Genomic DNA, 15,274 nt, shown 5'->3' with positions numbered 1-15,274 from the left:
TTCTCTCCTTTTCTGCTACATTCTCTCTGTCCTCCCTCGCCCTCTGTCTAACAAGCCAATTGCACCTAGCTGCCATACCCTCTCTCCACCTCATCCTGTATGCTCTCACAAGCAGCACTTTACCCTCCCCCACCCCTAACCTGCTACCCCTGCCCCAGCTTCCTCTTTACCACCCCCCAACCCTCCCCCCCCCCCCCCCCCCCACACACACACACCTGGATGCCTCTCCCATCATGCACTGCTATTCACAGCAGCCAGAGAGACTGTGTGGTGTGTGTGCGTGTGTGTGTGTGTGTGTGTGTGTGTGTGTGTGTGTGTGTGTGTGTGTGTGTGTGTTTTTGTTTAAGGCCTTGGCCAAAAGCTCACTTTCTGACGGTTTACTACTACTTTTTTTTTTGCCTCTCTGAGACTCAGCATTTCCGCTATATGGTGAGTAGCAACGATCTTTTTCACAATATTGTTACACTCAATCCTTGATTTTCCATGATTTTATTTACTGTATCTGTGTCTCTCAGTGAAGCACTGAGAGTTGTACTGAACTAGCCACTCTTTTTGTAAATCAAAGGTCAATCATGAGCACTCAGTCTACTACTAATTGGCTGTGTCAGAAGGAAGCTCTTGTTGGTAATAATCTAAATGTTCACACAGTGAAAGTTGGTCCTGATGTAATATAATGGACAAGAGTTTTAAATCTGTGGTGCAACTGAAAATCATGCAAGTTGTGAAGTGAGGTCCATAATAAGATTTTTGTTTGCAAAAATCATAAACTGATTGAAATTTGTAAGCAACTATGTGGAGTGTACATAAACAGTATAATCACTGAAGATGGAGTGAATAACAATGGTGCTTTATGTTTAAAAGTGGCCAAAATAATGTTCACAATAAAGAGTGAGGTGGATGACTAAACACTGTAACTGGTGAACTGGTCACAAAAGTTCATGGGACGATTGAATAAAACCACTGATTCACAATGCCTGAGCTCTCATTTAGTTTTCCACAAATCTCATGAAGTCTATTGCATCAAATCATTGCACAGAAGCTAGGCTATCACAAATTTTGTACTAGATGGGTACCAAAAAATCTTGACACAAAACTGCAAGAACCCATGTATGACTGCATCACTGACATTTCTGGATTCTTACAAACAAGTTGATTCCCATTAATTGATCAAATCTTAACTGGACAAGAGACTGGTCAAAAATTTGAAATGTGAGACTAAATTGCAACCTGCAGGATAGGAAAGGTGTGCTTCTTGCTGATTTTCTTAAGCATGGCACAACAACTTGGCGAGGTACTTTCAAACTTTGGAAAACTTAAGAACAACAATTCAGAATAAGGGTAGAGAAAGTTAAGCTCCAAAAATTTTGTTTTTGCAGAACACTCAACCACTCACAGCGAATCCCACTTGAGAAGTGCTTTATGCTTTCAAGTGGGGAGTGCTTTCTTGTCCACTATACAGTCCGTATTTGGCACATAGTGACTACCATCTGTTTCAAATGACAAAGACTTGACTTGCAATGCCGCACTTTGAAGATGATGGAGTGTGACCAAGTGGTTGAAGTCTCAGACAATAGATTATTTCTACAAAGGAATTTCGAAGCCTCTTCACCAGTATGATAAGTGTCTCAATGTGTGTGTGTGTGTGTGTGGAGATTATGCTGAAATGTACTATTTAAGTGTCACTTTCAAATAAATAAAACATTTTTTCCTACACTTTATTTTTAAAAAATATCAAAATGTATTCTACTTCATGGATGACTCACACAATATGGTGGCAACTCCATGTTTGACTGGAGCAGTATGCAAGTTTTGAGCTGAATGATAAACAAACATTACACAATATCTTTATTTTGTTTTTCGACCGTTTCATATCCCAAACATATGAAATAATTGACCTGAAACCCTGGACAAAAGAAATCAAGCTAAGAATAAATATATCTGGAGGACTTGCGGATTTGAGATACTACTCAAGTTGGACTTTCACAACAAAGCAAAAGAGTGCAGCTAGATCTCAAGTTGCAGACCATTTTCACTAAACTCTTTCTGCTTCTGTCTATATACATAAAATTATATGAGACCAGTAAAGTCTCTGAAATTGTGTCATTTTTTTGCTAAGTACCTGCACCTAGGTTTCAGGGTGGACCCGCATTTACGTTCGATGACGAGAAGAAGAATTGACATGCCGTGCAACAGCTGACTGTCACTGGGATTTGAACAAAATTTCAGATACTCTCAATAATCCAACATTTCCACTAACTCAGTATCCGTAAGTGGAAGGAATGGCTGAATTAGGGATAGCAGTGTCTTAAAAGCCCACCACCAGACACGTCCGGGCAACTGACCTGATGCCGTTCCACGTGGAGTTGACACCCTCCGCTCTCCAGACGTCGGTCGCCAATGCGTGCGCCAGTCTGGGCAGTGTACGCAGAGCTACGAGCAGCCTCAACTGTGCGTCCGGTCCCGTCCCGGTGCCCGAGTCAGAGTCCGCCGCAGCTTCTGCGAGGAGGCCGAGCCTCGTAAGCTGCTGGTGCGACACGGCCAGCAGCTCACCAAGGCCCATCACTGCTTCTAGGAGAGCTGCCAACAACAGTAAGTTAATCACAATTGTGCTTCTGAGTCTCAACAACAGGAAATTAAAGAGATTACTACACATCACATGTAGATGGTGTTGAGCAGCAGAGATGCATTTTGAAGTTCATTTAAAATTATGTTAAGCTATTGGATGAAATCTTTGTCTATACACTGATGACATTATGTGATATCTGAGTCTAAGTCCACCATACTTGTGTACAGCCATCCAGCACGTAAATGCTGATTTACTTGCCCTGTCAGTGTGGGTGCAGAGCATAGTTTTGAAACTTAACCTGTCTGAAACACAAGAAACCTTAGTCACTAACAGAAGACTTATTACATCACAGTTCAGGGAATATCTTATTTTATGTTGATTTACACATCTAGTTCTGTAGGACCAAATTGAGGAGCAAATCTCCAAGGTCATGGAATGTGTTGGTACACATACATAAAAGTAATAACAGATGAAATAAAATGTTTATGAAACCCCCCCCCCCCAAAAAAAAAGGGGCAAGCCTTAACTTTATGTAAACACAGTCTACAGTACAACACAGGAATCAGCTCAATTTTCCAAGGAACTCCTCAACAGAATAGGAGTGACTCATGAGGAAACTCTTCACTTTCGATTTGAAAACATGCGGATTATTGCTAAGATTTTTGAATTCTTGTAGTAGCTTATTGAAAATAGCTGCAGCAGTAGACCACATGCCTTTCTGCGGAAGAGTCGAGGAAGTGTGATCCGAATGCAGAGTGGATTTCTGCTGAGTATTAACTGAGTGAAAGCTGCTAATTCTTGGGAATAATCTTAAAGTGTTAGTAAGAAACGACAGTAAAGAATATATATGTTGAGAGGCCAATGTCAGAATACCCCGACTGGTGAACAGGGAACAACCAGAGGTTCGCAAACTTGCACCATTTATTGTCCGAACCACCCCTTCCCGAGTCAAAAATAGCCTTTGAGAATGGGAAGAGTTACACCATATGTCACAAGCAAATGAACATAGGCAAAGTAGACTACTTTGTGTGTCATACTATCACTTACTTCAGATACCGCTGAAGTAGTAAAAATGGCAGCATTAAGTCTGAGCAAGGCCCTGAATGTCGGCTTTCCACAACAGTTTACTATCTATCTAAACATCAAGAAATCTGGACTGTTCAGTTTCACTTATCATATGCCCAGTCTATGAAATTACAGTGTTGGGTTTAGTTGAACTGTGTGTTAGAAACTGTAAAAACAGTCTTATTGAGATTTTGCATTAGTTTATTTTCTTCAAGCCATGAAATTATGTCTTGAACTGCACCATTTGAAACAGTACCAGCAACATCCTTTGCTGCCAAGCTAGAGTAATCGGCAAACAGAAATATTTTAGAATTGCCTGTAATACTAGAGGGCATATCATCTATATAAATAAGGGACAGAAGTGGCCCCAGCAATGATTCCTGTACCCCCCCCCCCCCCCCCCATTTAATCGTACCCTGCTCAGACCCCATATCATAAGCATTCTCAAGACTGGAGAATGACCCTTTTCCTATCTGTTATGTAAGTAAGAGATGAACCTACTGTGAACTACTCCCTGTATTCCATAACAGTCCAACATATGGAGCCATATTTTGTGATCAACACAATCAAACATCTTAGTTAATTTTTAAAAAAATGCCTAGTGTTTAAAACCTTTTGTTCAATTCAGCTAGTACCTCTTGGAGAAAAGAGAAGTAGCATTTTCAGTTGTTAAACCACTTCTAAAATCAAACTGCACATTTTATGGTAAATTAAAATGATCTGTTATCCTTACATACACAGCCTTTTGAATAACTTTAGTGAAAAGTGGTGGTATAGAAATAGGCCTGAAATAGTCTTCATTCTCCCTTCCTCCCTTTTTATAAAGCGGCTTTACTACCGAGTACTTTGATCAAACTGACCACACTTAAAGGAAAAATCACAAATATGGCTAAGTACATGACTAGCATGTGCAGCACAGTACTTTTAATATTCTGCTAGGTACTCTATCGTATCCATCTTCAGTCTTCCAACATTAGTCCTAAACAGCACAGAAATAACCTTTTCTTCTTTTTCAAAAGAGAGGACCAACATTTAGACTGAACACATAACTGCCGCCTGTAAAAAGGTGTCAGCGTCACTTCACTACAGAAATAAGAAAAACTATTTCAATATTTCCTTTTGAGCTTAAAAAGAAACTTGTAGAGAACTTAATATTCCCCTTACTTTACAATGGTGATGCCATTCTGTGAGGATCTTTGTTCGAATCCTCAAGTGGGCTGGAACTGCAATGAATGTTTATGTACAATACATTAGCTTTTGTGTGCTTCTTTGAACATATCATACCAGCCAACAAAAAATTATCATGGCTGCTTGCCGGTAAGTGTAGAGGCTACCGTACTCTACATTTGCTCTATTTTTCTTCAACTCGTATTCGACTTTCTGAACAGCACAGCATTAATACTTGGGTTTTCTCTGCTAGGGGACTGGGTGTTTGTGTTGTCATTATCACCACCACCACCACCACCACCACCACCACCACCACCACCACCACATCATCTGTGAATGTGGCCAGATTGGACAGTCTAAAAAAAATTTGCCTGTGTAAAAATTGGGCGCACAGCTGAGTGCACCCACAAACCAATCATCATCATCATCAGCAGCAGCAGCAGCAGCAGCAGCAGCAGCAGCAGCAGCATCATCAGCATCATCATTCATGCAAACAACCTTAATTACTGTAAACATTACCCCTGTGGAACACTAACTGCACTTTCTTGACACCCTGAAAGCCATGCACCAAGGCAGTCAGGAGGATGCATCATCAGAATTCCTCTAATGGCAATAACAATTGGAGAAATTGGCTACATGCTGATATATCAGCCCTTGATCATAGCTCACTCTTTGTACTGCCCTATAGATAGCATTGCAATGCGACTGAGGCCTCATTTGTGAGTGGTGTTTAATGTTTATGATCTACAGACAATATTAGTAACAACCTCAGATTAACCATTCCCTTGTTCACTTTCCAGGTATTCCTTACTTCCAACTTTGCCTCACCATCCTTCTATAAATCTCTTCCCAATGACACCAACATTTCAGCAGAAGAAAGGACAGCCATACAAAGCCTCAAAATAATTCCTCTTCTAATCATCCTACCCGCAGACAAAGGTTCCATTGCTGTTATTATGAACTGCAGTGACTATCTGGCAGAAGGCCTCCACCTACAAACCCTGCCAGAAGTTCAACATAACCTCCATCTGTGCTTAAAGACTTAGGCCCTTCCCAGAATCTTTCCTCTGAATCCATTTCCTTCCTCACCCCTATTACAGTCTGCACACACACCTTCCACATACTCGACAAAATCCACAAACCCTACAATCCTGGATGCCACACCGTGGCCATTTATTATGCCACCACTGAAAGAATTTTGGTCCCCATTGACCAACACTTGCAACCAACTGCCAGTAACCTAGCCTCTTGCATCAAAGATAGCAACTAATTCCTTTACCAGCTGTCCAATGTCCCCACCCCTTTATCTTCTGGATCCTTACTCATCACTATCAATGCCACCTCCCTATACAACAATATCATTCATGCCAATAGTCTCACCACTATTCAACACTACCTCTACAAATGTAGTTCAGACCTTAAGCCCACTACCTCATTCCTTGTACAGCTTACTAACTTTATCCTACCACACAACTACTTCTCCTTTTGAAGAGGAGGTATACAAACCTGTCTGTGGCACAGCCACAGGCACCCACCCAGCACCCTTCTATGCTGAAAAGTTTATGTCCTATCTAGAGGAGACGTCACTAGCATCCCAAAACCCCAAACCTCTGGTCTGGTTCAGGTTCACTGATGATGGACACAGTGCCAAGAGACCCTACCGTATTTACTCGAATCTAAGCCGCACTTTTTTCCGGTTTTTGTAATCCAAAAAACTGTGTGTGGCTTAGAATCGAGTGCAAAGTAAGTGGAAGTTCTGAAAAATGTTGGTAGGTGCCGTCACAACTAACTTCTGCCATCTAATATATGTAGCGCTACACAAGCATGCTTTGCAGGCACAAAGATAAATACTGGTGGCAAAACCTATGCGTCAGTAAATAAATTAAAAGAGAAGGTAGAAGAATGTAAACATTATGCCATGTATTCTTTTGTGTTTGCTACTATCTCATTTAAATCCTGTCTGCCTAATAAACTATGAAACTAGAGTGAGACAACAGCAAACGTGGAAAAATATACATATAATGTCATGTTTATATTCATATTATTTTTATGCTGAATAGTGATACAGTCAGAAAAGAAGCACGAATCTAAGATGACTCTAATTTCTGTGTAGAATGAAATGTACTAAAGAGGCATCTGCAAAGATTTTCAAACAGAGAAAATGTTTTGCTAAACTCTGGTTCGGAACAAATTCTATCATACACAGTCTATTATTTGGTTCTTGTTGACCATTATCAAAGAAAGCAGCGTAAGTAACAACAAATAGCAGTCTCTTGCCGTTGTTTTGGTTATGAGACAATTCCTCTCTCTTATTTTATTGTAAGCCGCAGTAGCATGCACAAAAGCAAGCCATGACGTGAGTGGTGACAGGTCGTAAGCACTCATCATCAGAATGTAACAAAGAATGCATGACAGTACAATAATGCATTTTCAGCTTAGAGTGATGTAAACACCTATAACAAAGAGAATGGCACTTATCAGATCAAAGCAAAATAAGCAATTGATTCAAACCAGATGAAGCACGTGAAAAAGGAAGGGTACCCGTAAAAATACAGACGGAGCGCCTGACACATAGCAATGGCTACTTGGTAAAGCATAAGGCTGCGTTCACACTGCCGGCCGGGCTGGGCCGATGCGTACTGGGTCGGCTCGTGCCTAGCCAGCCCAGGCCGACGTGTAGTGCATTCACATAGTGCGCCGCGCCGAGCCGGGACAGCGAAATGGGAGAAAATCCACTACTCTTATTTTCATGTTTCAAAAATTCTTAGCAGTATATACGACTTACCACATCGTTTTATGAACTTATTTTTTCCTTAAAAGCGTTACTTATGTAGTGAAAAAAGAAAAAGTTTACTTTTTGTTTCGCGTGATTTCTTAGTTTCGTAATGCTTCCCAACTGATTTTGAAGAAAGTATGCGACTAAAAAAATCTGATTTTTGTACACGTGGTAGTGTAACATCTTAGCTTCGTATTACATCATCTATCTTTCCATATTTCTTAACAGTCATTGTGAAATGGTGCTATTTGTCAATGTTGTGCACTTGATTTACAAATCTTGTAGTGAAAAAGTTATGTAGCGGGTAGCTTACTGTTAGATCCATTTTAGACCATACATTGCTGTGAATGAAATATAGCTAAAAGTACCAAAAAGTTTTTGAAATGATAATGACACTGATATCTGTCTCTGGTCACAAGTAATGCGAGCTATTCACTCGCGTCAGTGCCCCGTCAGCAAGCCAAGGAGTTCGCGCGGTTACAACTTGGTTTAGTGTAGTCATATAATGCAGGACAGAAAAAAAACTAATTACTAGTGGTGAGTAGTGTAAAACTAATCACAAAAACAAACTGGAGATTTGTGATACGTTTACTGCAGAAACTGAAGTGCAATTCTGTAGTCTCGTTGTCTACTTTGACAGAAAAAATAATGGAGAGTTAATGAAACTACTGTAGATCGACACAGATGTGCGTTTCATTGTTCTTCATTGTTTTTTTTTTCTTCTTCATTGGCGGGCTGCGCTGCAAGGTCAAGGTAATCCCCACTCTTTGGCTAAATGGCTGTTAGCTGCCGGAGGCCAAATAAATAAATTTAAAAATATCCCCACCCTTCGACAGCTGACAAGCAAGTCAGTAGAAAACGCAGCTGCAGTCAACAGTTGCTCGCCTTTAGCTAGTCTGTGCTGTCGTGTAGAACAATGTTTTCACTATTTTATTGGTATTGTTTTGCCTCTTCAGTAACTCGTCGAGTTTTGAAGTACAGAAGAACTAGGAGATTATGGATTCCTCTCATAAATAGCGACAGACATTTAGGAGAGTTTTTTTTCTTTACATGAAAAACTTAAAAACTATCCTGAAAAATTTTATTCATATTACAGAATGAATCGTAATACATTTCAGTGTGTGCTGCAGAACATTCAAGACAAAATTTCGAAACAGAACACAAATTTTCGCAGAAGTATAACAGCAGAAGAAACCTTGTGTATAACGATAAGGTAAGATTCGTTAGTACACACTTTTTGGTTTGCAGTAGAACTTCGTACAGCATTCACTACCTCCAATTAATTGTAGTCATGCTTTTGTATTTTAAATTTCACAAACGCTTACCTCTGAGGGGAAGAGAGTTTATGGGACTCCTGAGAATGATTAGGAAGTAATTAGCTTGGGTAATGTCTTGCTGTGCCTTCAACGAAGAATCGCAGAAATACTCCATCAGAATTTTCAAACTTTTTTCTTCTTTTCTCTTCACGATGCAGCGCTTGGCAGTGGTGATGGTTCATCATGTGGAGCCACTGATGACCTCACAGAATTCTTTTCATTACCTTGTAAGATAGATTGATAGGCGAAGGGTTTTGAGATAATGCCCTTTGACTCAGTGGTTCTATTTCCACTGATAAGGAACTACCACAGCATGACTTTACAATTCATTGTCATCTGGTAGGGACACATTTCCGTCCCTCAGTGACACTCATGTCTGTCTCCAAGTAAATGCGAACTATTCAGTGGCGGCAGTGCCGCAATCGCTGGCAAGCTATTGTTGTAAATGCATGTAAATACGGTAGATTAAATAAATGAAATAAAAGTAATTTTTCATGTATCATTATAATAGACGTAATTTTTCCTCACTGATTGTGAAATGTGAGGTGATATCTTAAAATAAAAGACGTGTGAAGTCACACTTGTGACGAAAGCAGAAGGGAGACGTGTGATGCGTGTACTGCAGAAGCTGTAGTGCTGCTCCACAGGCTCGCGCCTGCGGTCGGCTCGCGCCGGCAGTATTAGACACTCGGGATGTCGCCGGCTCGGCTCCAGGAGGCTCATGCTGTGTCGGTGTGGCCCAGGCGCCAGTGTGAACACCGCAATTCAAAACAATGTGTCCGATATCAAAGCAGGCAGCGGCCCGGCCAGGCTCGGCTCGGCCCGGCCGGCAGTGTGAACGCAGCCTAACTGTTAAGCTTACGACTCGAACCAAACTACTGTAGCTGTATCTTCATCCAATCGACCTCAATTGTGTCTCATGTTACAATGGACCAACTTTGTTTCTATTTGGAGGGGCGGTCTAAAACTTCTCTCCCCCCTTGAATTTCGAGTCTCAAATTTCAAGAGCGGCTTAGATTCGGGAAATTTTTTTTTTCCTCGATTTCGAGTCTCATTTTTCAGGTGCGGCTTAGGTTCGACTGCAGGTTAGATTTGAGTAAATACGGTATCCATAATGCTTCACAACTGTATCACCTTCTCCCCCATCTGTTTTACCTGGTTCTGCTCAATCCAGTGTGCAATCTTCCAGGATGTTGACCTCTTCCTTTCTGATAGCTCCATTAACACCTCTGTTCACAAACTCGCCAACAACCATTTCACTGGTGAATCAGTGGAAATATGACAAAGTCCCTTATTAATCAAGATGGCAGTTTCCAGCTGATTTTACATGGAATCCAGTCACAGGAAAAACTTCATACTTTGTGTACCCTGCATTTTGCTGTGATTTTTTAATGCAAAGACAACTGAACTGATATCAATGTGGCTAGCTTCCACCACAGAGGACTTGGGGCATGGCACATGGACTTGCAGAAGACGTGCATGCACCGTAGTAGCCCCTGACGAACACCAACTGAATACACCATGCATGTGTCAATGCAGTTTTAAATATGTGAATTAAGAGCATTTCCATCAGTATTCACCTCAAGATGGTCAGAGTATCCTGTGTCTAAATACCATGGCAAGAAGTTTTTGTTACCTAGCACTCCACATGAAATTTTATGGAACAATCTGTACACTGAGGAAGTTTTAAATTTAACACCTGCTTAATCATTGTGTCCAGTCTGTAAATGAAATGGAGGTAACAAATTTGTACGATTGCTTCATTGCACCACTTTCAATACATTACAGGCATAATCTCACAGAGGCAAAAATAATCTGAGGAAACATTGTAGTCATCACAATAGTAAGACTGTCCACTAATAGACAAATTTCGGCCGTCACATACAGAGATGTGTGGAATATCTCTCGCACAGGTACACTTGTCTTCTGCAAAGCACAGCACTGTAATAAATTTACATTGTGGATCACTTTCAAACAGCCTGAGAAACAGAACAGTGGATCACTAGTTGAAGTTACTTCATGGAAGAAAGGATAAGTACATTAAGATTTATTGAAAAACTGATTTCTCTTTTGTTTCACAGTGTCACCCACCTGAATGCCTGTTCAGCTGTCGGAGGATGTATCGGCCATTGTGTACAGATAGCTGGTGGAAAAGGGCATGCATGGTGACTCTGTGGGCATCCAAATAAGTGTGCACGTCCACTTCGTCACACGTTTGAATCCTGTAGGAGACAAAAGATCACATATTCCAATAAAACTGTATACAGTGAGATTGCTTTCCTATTACTACTACGACAAACTATAGATTACAATTTTTCTGTAGTCTGACTAATCACTCATTTACTTTAGGTGAGAATTTTTTTGCATTCAAGATTGCAATTAAATATAACGTTAGTCATCAAGACTCAAGCAATATTTTCACATAAGACACCTTAAAGCCACAAATCATGCCAATGCAATAGATGCCAGAGTTCTTGACTTCTGAAAACATCTGACTCAGCATCATGTGAACATTTATTACAGAAATCTCAATAATATGGCACAAATATGCAGGTAGATTTTGGTAAGATTTCAAAATGTTGCGAAGACTGGAGACATGCTTTAGATGTTCTAAACAATTAATTTGTGCACTTCAGTGTTGTGAAAAGCATAGGATACTATGACTACATTGTTAATGAGTCATAATTGGTATCAGTCAACTCATTCAAATAATGTGGATATAACATTTTGTGGGGATATGAAATGAAATGAACTGATCACAGAGGCCCAGACATAGGTAGAGCAGATGACACACTTTGGTTTGGTGGTAAGTCAACCTACAAAGGAGCTTACTTACAAAACATCTTGTATGACCCATTCAGAATATTGCTGAAGTGTGTGGAATACATACCCAACAGAGTTGACAGGAGATCAAAACACATACTGTGTCCCAGCAGGAATGGTCAGTATTCTGGGATATGAAAGGAATGATTATTCAGAGCAAAAAAGTTTAGTAAACAAGGTCTCTAAAATGCATACCTCAAAAGCTACAAGCACTGGCTCAGAAGAAGAAATGTGTTTCACAGTAGCAAAGATGATAAAGTGCTTGTAGCTTCCAAGCTATACATTTTAAAAGCCCATCTTAACACTTTTTGCTTAGAATGATCGTGCTTGTCACAGCGCTGAACACTGACCATTTCTCCCCATTTCCTGCGGGTCAGACACTTGTAAATAAATGTCAACTATATTGTGTGGGCCTAATTACAAATTTTATCTGTGACATGAAGTTTTAAACATTGAGGCAGTGCTAATACGGACACAACAAAAATATGCAAAAGTCACAGGTTTAGCAGCAACTGACTTATTAAATGATGTGTTTTGATATAATCATCATCATTCAATCAAATGTTAACAGGGCCTACATTTGAGAAACATTAAGTCATGTAACTTACTTACATGCCAAAATGACACTGGCTAGTTAAAACAATCTGTGTGCCTAAACTAGCCAGTGTCATATTGGCATGTGTTTAAAAATATAATTACAGGTTTTCTGAAGAACATAAATGCTATTGACTGTTAAAGTATTTATCCACAAAATCCAGTATTGCAATTTGGGCTTTGTGGCCATTGTCAAGCACAGCACTGTTTAAATTGTGCGACAGTAAAAAAATTGACAATTATGTGTGTTTTCATCACAGACAAAGATTGCTGCTGCTGTTAGCTTCTACATAAATATCATCACACTCCGACATAAATTCACTGTATTAACTGAGTTTCATTAAGAGTGTGAACATGTGTATTGATTTATCACTATTTATGTAGAAGATAACATTCTGGTCATGTTGTTACAGCCCCTTCACTACGACGAGTGTCAGAGGTTGAGTGGGTCTTCACTTTCCTTGATCCTACCATCACTGACCTGGCCTCTAGACTGTATCAGGACTCCAAATGGAGCATACGGATGACATTTCTGTGCTTTTGTGTTCTTGGTGAGGGCTTATAATCCTCAATTTGTTGTGATTAGATTAGATTAGATTAGATTAGATTAGATTAGTTTTCATTCCATAGATCCGTGTTGAGGAGATCCTCGTAGATGTGGAACATGTCACCTTTTTTTATTTTTTTATTTTTATTTTTTATTTTTATTTTTTTTAAGCTGAAATAACAATACTAATAGTATAAATATATACAACACATCATTTGTTTCTATTAAAAAATTCGTCAATGGAGTAGAAGGAGTTGGCCACTAGTAAGTCTCTCAGGCTCCTTTTAAACTGATCTCTATTTGTAACTAAATTTTTTATGTTTGCTGGCAAATTATTGAAGATGAGTGTTCCTGAGTAGTGGACCCCTTCTTGAACTAAAGTAATTGTTTTTAAGTCCTTGTGCAGATCATTTTTGTTCCTGGTATTGTATGTATGAACTGAGCTGTTTGTTGGAAAAAGAGATATATTATTTAGGACAAATTTCATTAAGGAGTAAATATACTGAGAGGCAGTAGTTAGTATACCCAGTTCTTTGAAGAGGTTTCTACAAGACGTCTGTGAGTTTACTCCACAAATAATACGTACTACACGCTTTTGGACTCTGAAAACGTTTGTTTGACTTGAAAAGTTACCCCAAAATATTATACCATATGACATTATGGAATGAAAGTAGGCAAAGTATGCAAGCTTTTTCACTTTTATGTCGCCTATGTCTGCTAACACTTGAATTGCCAATACAGATTTGTTAAGGTGTTTCTGCAGTTCTGTGGTGTGCTCCTCCCAACTGAATTTATTATCAAGTTGTAATCCCAGGAATTTAACACTGTCAACCTCTTCTATCTGCTCTTCTTCATACTTCATGCACATGCTGGGTGGAAAGCTCTTACAGGTTCTGAATTGCATATAGTGAGTCTTTTCGAAGCTTAATGTCAGTGAGTTGGCTTTGAACCATTTATTAATATCCATGAAAATATCATTAGCAGATCTTTCTAGAACTACACTCGACATACTATTTATTGCAATACTCGTGTCATCTGAAAACAAAACGAACTCTGCTCCTGGCAGTGTAACTGATCAGAGATCATTAATGTACACAAGAAAAAGCAATGCCCTAAGATGGATCCTTGTGGGACACCACATGTAATTTCTTCCCATTCTGATGATGACTGATGACTTAATTCACTAGTCCCTTGCACTGAGACCCTTTGTTTCCTGTTAGCGAGGTATGACTTGAACCATTTTGCAGCACTGCCCGTGACACCATAGAATTCTAATTTATTTAAAAGGATGTTGTGGTTAACACAATCGAATGCCTTTGACAAATCACAGAAAATACCTGCTGCTTGTAACTTGTTATTTAATGAATTAAGTACATTTTCACTGTAGGTGTAAATAGCCTTTTCGATGTAATGGCTGGCAAGTGATGAAGGACACGATACGGCCCTAAGTAGCACTTTGATAACTTTTCTGACAGTCCCACTTTCCAGTAAAGATGCAGACCAAGTCTCCCAGGCTACACCTTAATGGTCGGTACTTGGTTTCATAGCAGTATGGATCTTTCTCCCCTGCGTCAATGGTCCATATGCAAATCAGCTGCTCTGCTTCTTCAATCCTGGTGATGAACTGTTTCACATAGCCATCCTAAGTGTCATCCAGTTGAAATGGGAACAGCGTACCCATTGTCATTTTGGCCTCATGACTGCAGAGTGGAAGGAATGGTGTGAAGCCCGTAGTGCCTTGCTTCACTGTGTTATATCCGAATGTCATGATGGGCAACATTGTACCCCAATATCTCTGACATCAAATTACATCAATAGTATATCTGCCAACATCTTATTAAAGCATACTGTGATGCCATTTGTCTGTTGATGGTAGGCAGTTGTCACCTTGTGGGTGATGTCACAACATCAAATTATCTCTAATACCAATCTTGACTGGAAAACCTTTCCACAATCGGAGATTATCACAAGGACTGTTTGGTGCTTAAAATTTTTCTTCTATAAAGAACTCTTCAAAGTTTGTTGCATCACTTAGTTTTCCTGAAATTAGCAGCCAGGCAAGTGGGTGATACCTCTGTACAGTGAAGGAAAAAGGCTCTGGTATGTCTGGGAATCATCCTGTCCAGGGTACAGGGTTGGGCTTCATCCCACAGGCCGCCTGTAACCACTGCAGTTGACTGGCGTGGTGTGAACAGAACTGTTTTAATGGGTGACACATGACCGGGCCGTATACCAGTAATGAAACTATTTCATCTTTCTCTGCAGTAACGTACAACATGTCCAGGACATCCACAATGAAAACACAACATTGTGTTTTCCTCTGTTCAAATGTCTCTTGTTCTACAGGGCATTTGATTTGTCGGAGGAGCTGGTTGCACCAGCATCAATTGGATGCTAGGTTGTGATTTAATAGTTGTGCG

The 15,274-nt window shown here is 39.9% G+C and overlaps 1 protein-coding gene across 1 annotated transcript in view; it reads right to left on the bottom strand.

The window, feature by feature from the left end:
- Positions 1-15,274, bottom strand: part of LOC126293261 (angiotensin-converting enzyme-related protein-like) — a 123,568-nt gene that overhangs the window by 42,518 nt on the left and 65,776 nt on the right. Inside the window, exons 7-8 of the mRNA XM_049986377.1 lie at positions 10,982-11,112; positions 2,343-2,577 (exon numbers count right to left, since the gene is read on the bottom strand). Of these exons, the coding sequence (XP_049842334.1) occupies positions 2,343-2,577; positions 10,982-11,112 (366 nt within the window). The remainder of the gene's footprint in view (positions 1-2,342; positions 2,578-10,981; positions 11,113-15,274) is intronic.

Source organism: Schistocerca gregaria, chromosome 10 (assembly GCF_023897955.1).
Source record: "Schistocerca gregaria isolate iqSchGreg1 chromosome 10, iqSchGreg1.2, whole genome shotgun sequence".
In the NCBI taxonomy this organism is placed as follows: Eukaryota; Metazoa; Arthropoda; class Insecta; order Orthoptera; family Acrididae; genus Schistocerca; species Schistocerca gregaria.
The sequence above is the reverse complement of the archived record's forward strand: the minus strand, read 5'-3'. Positions and strand labels throughout refer to the sequence as shown.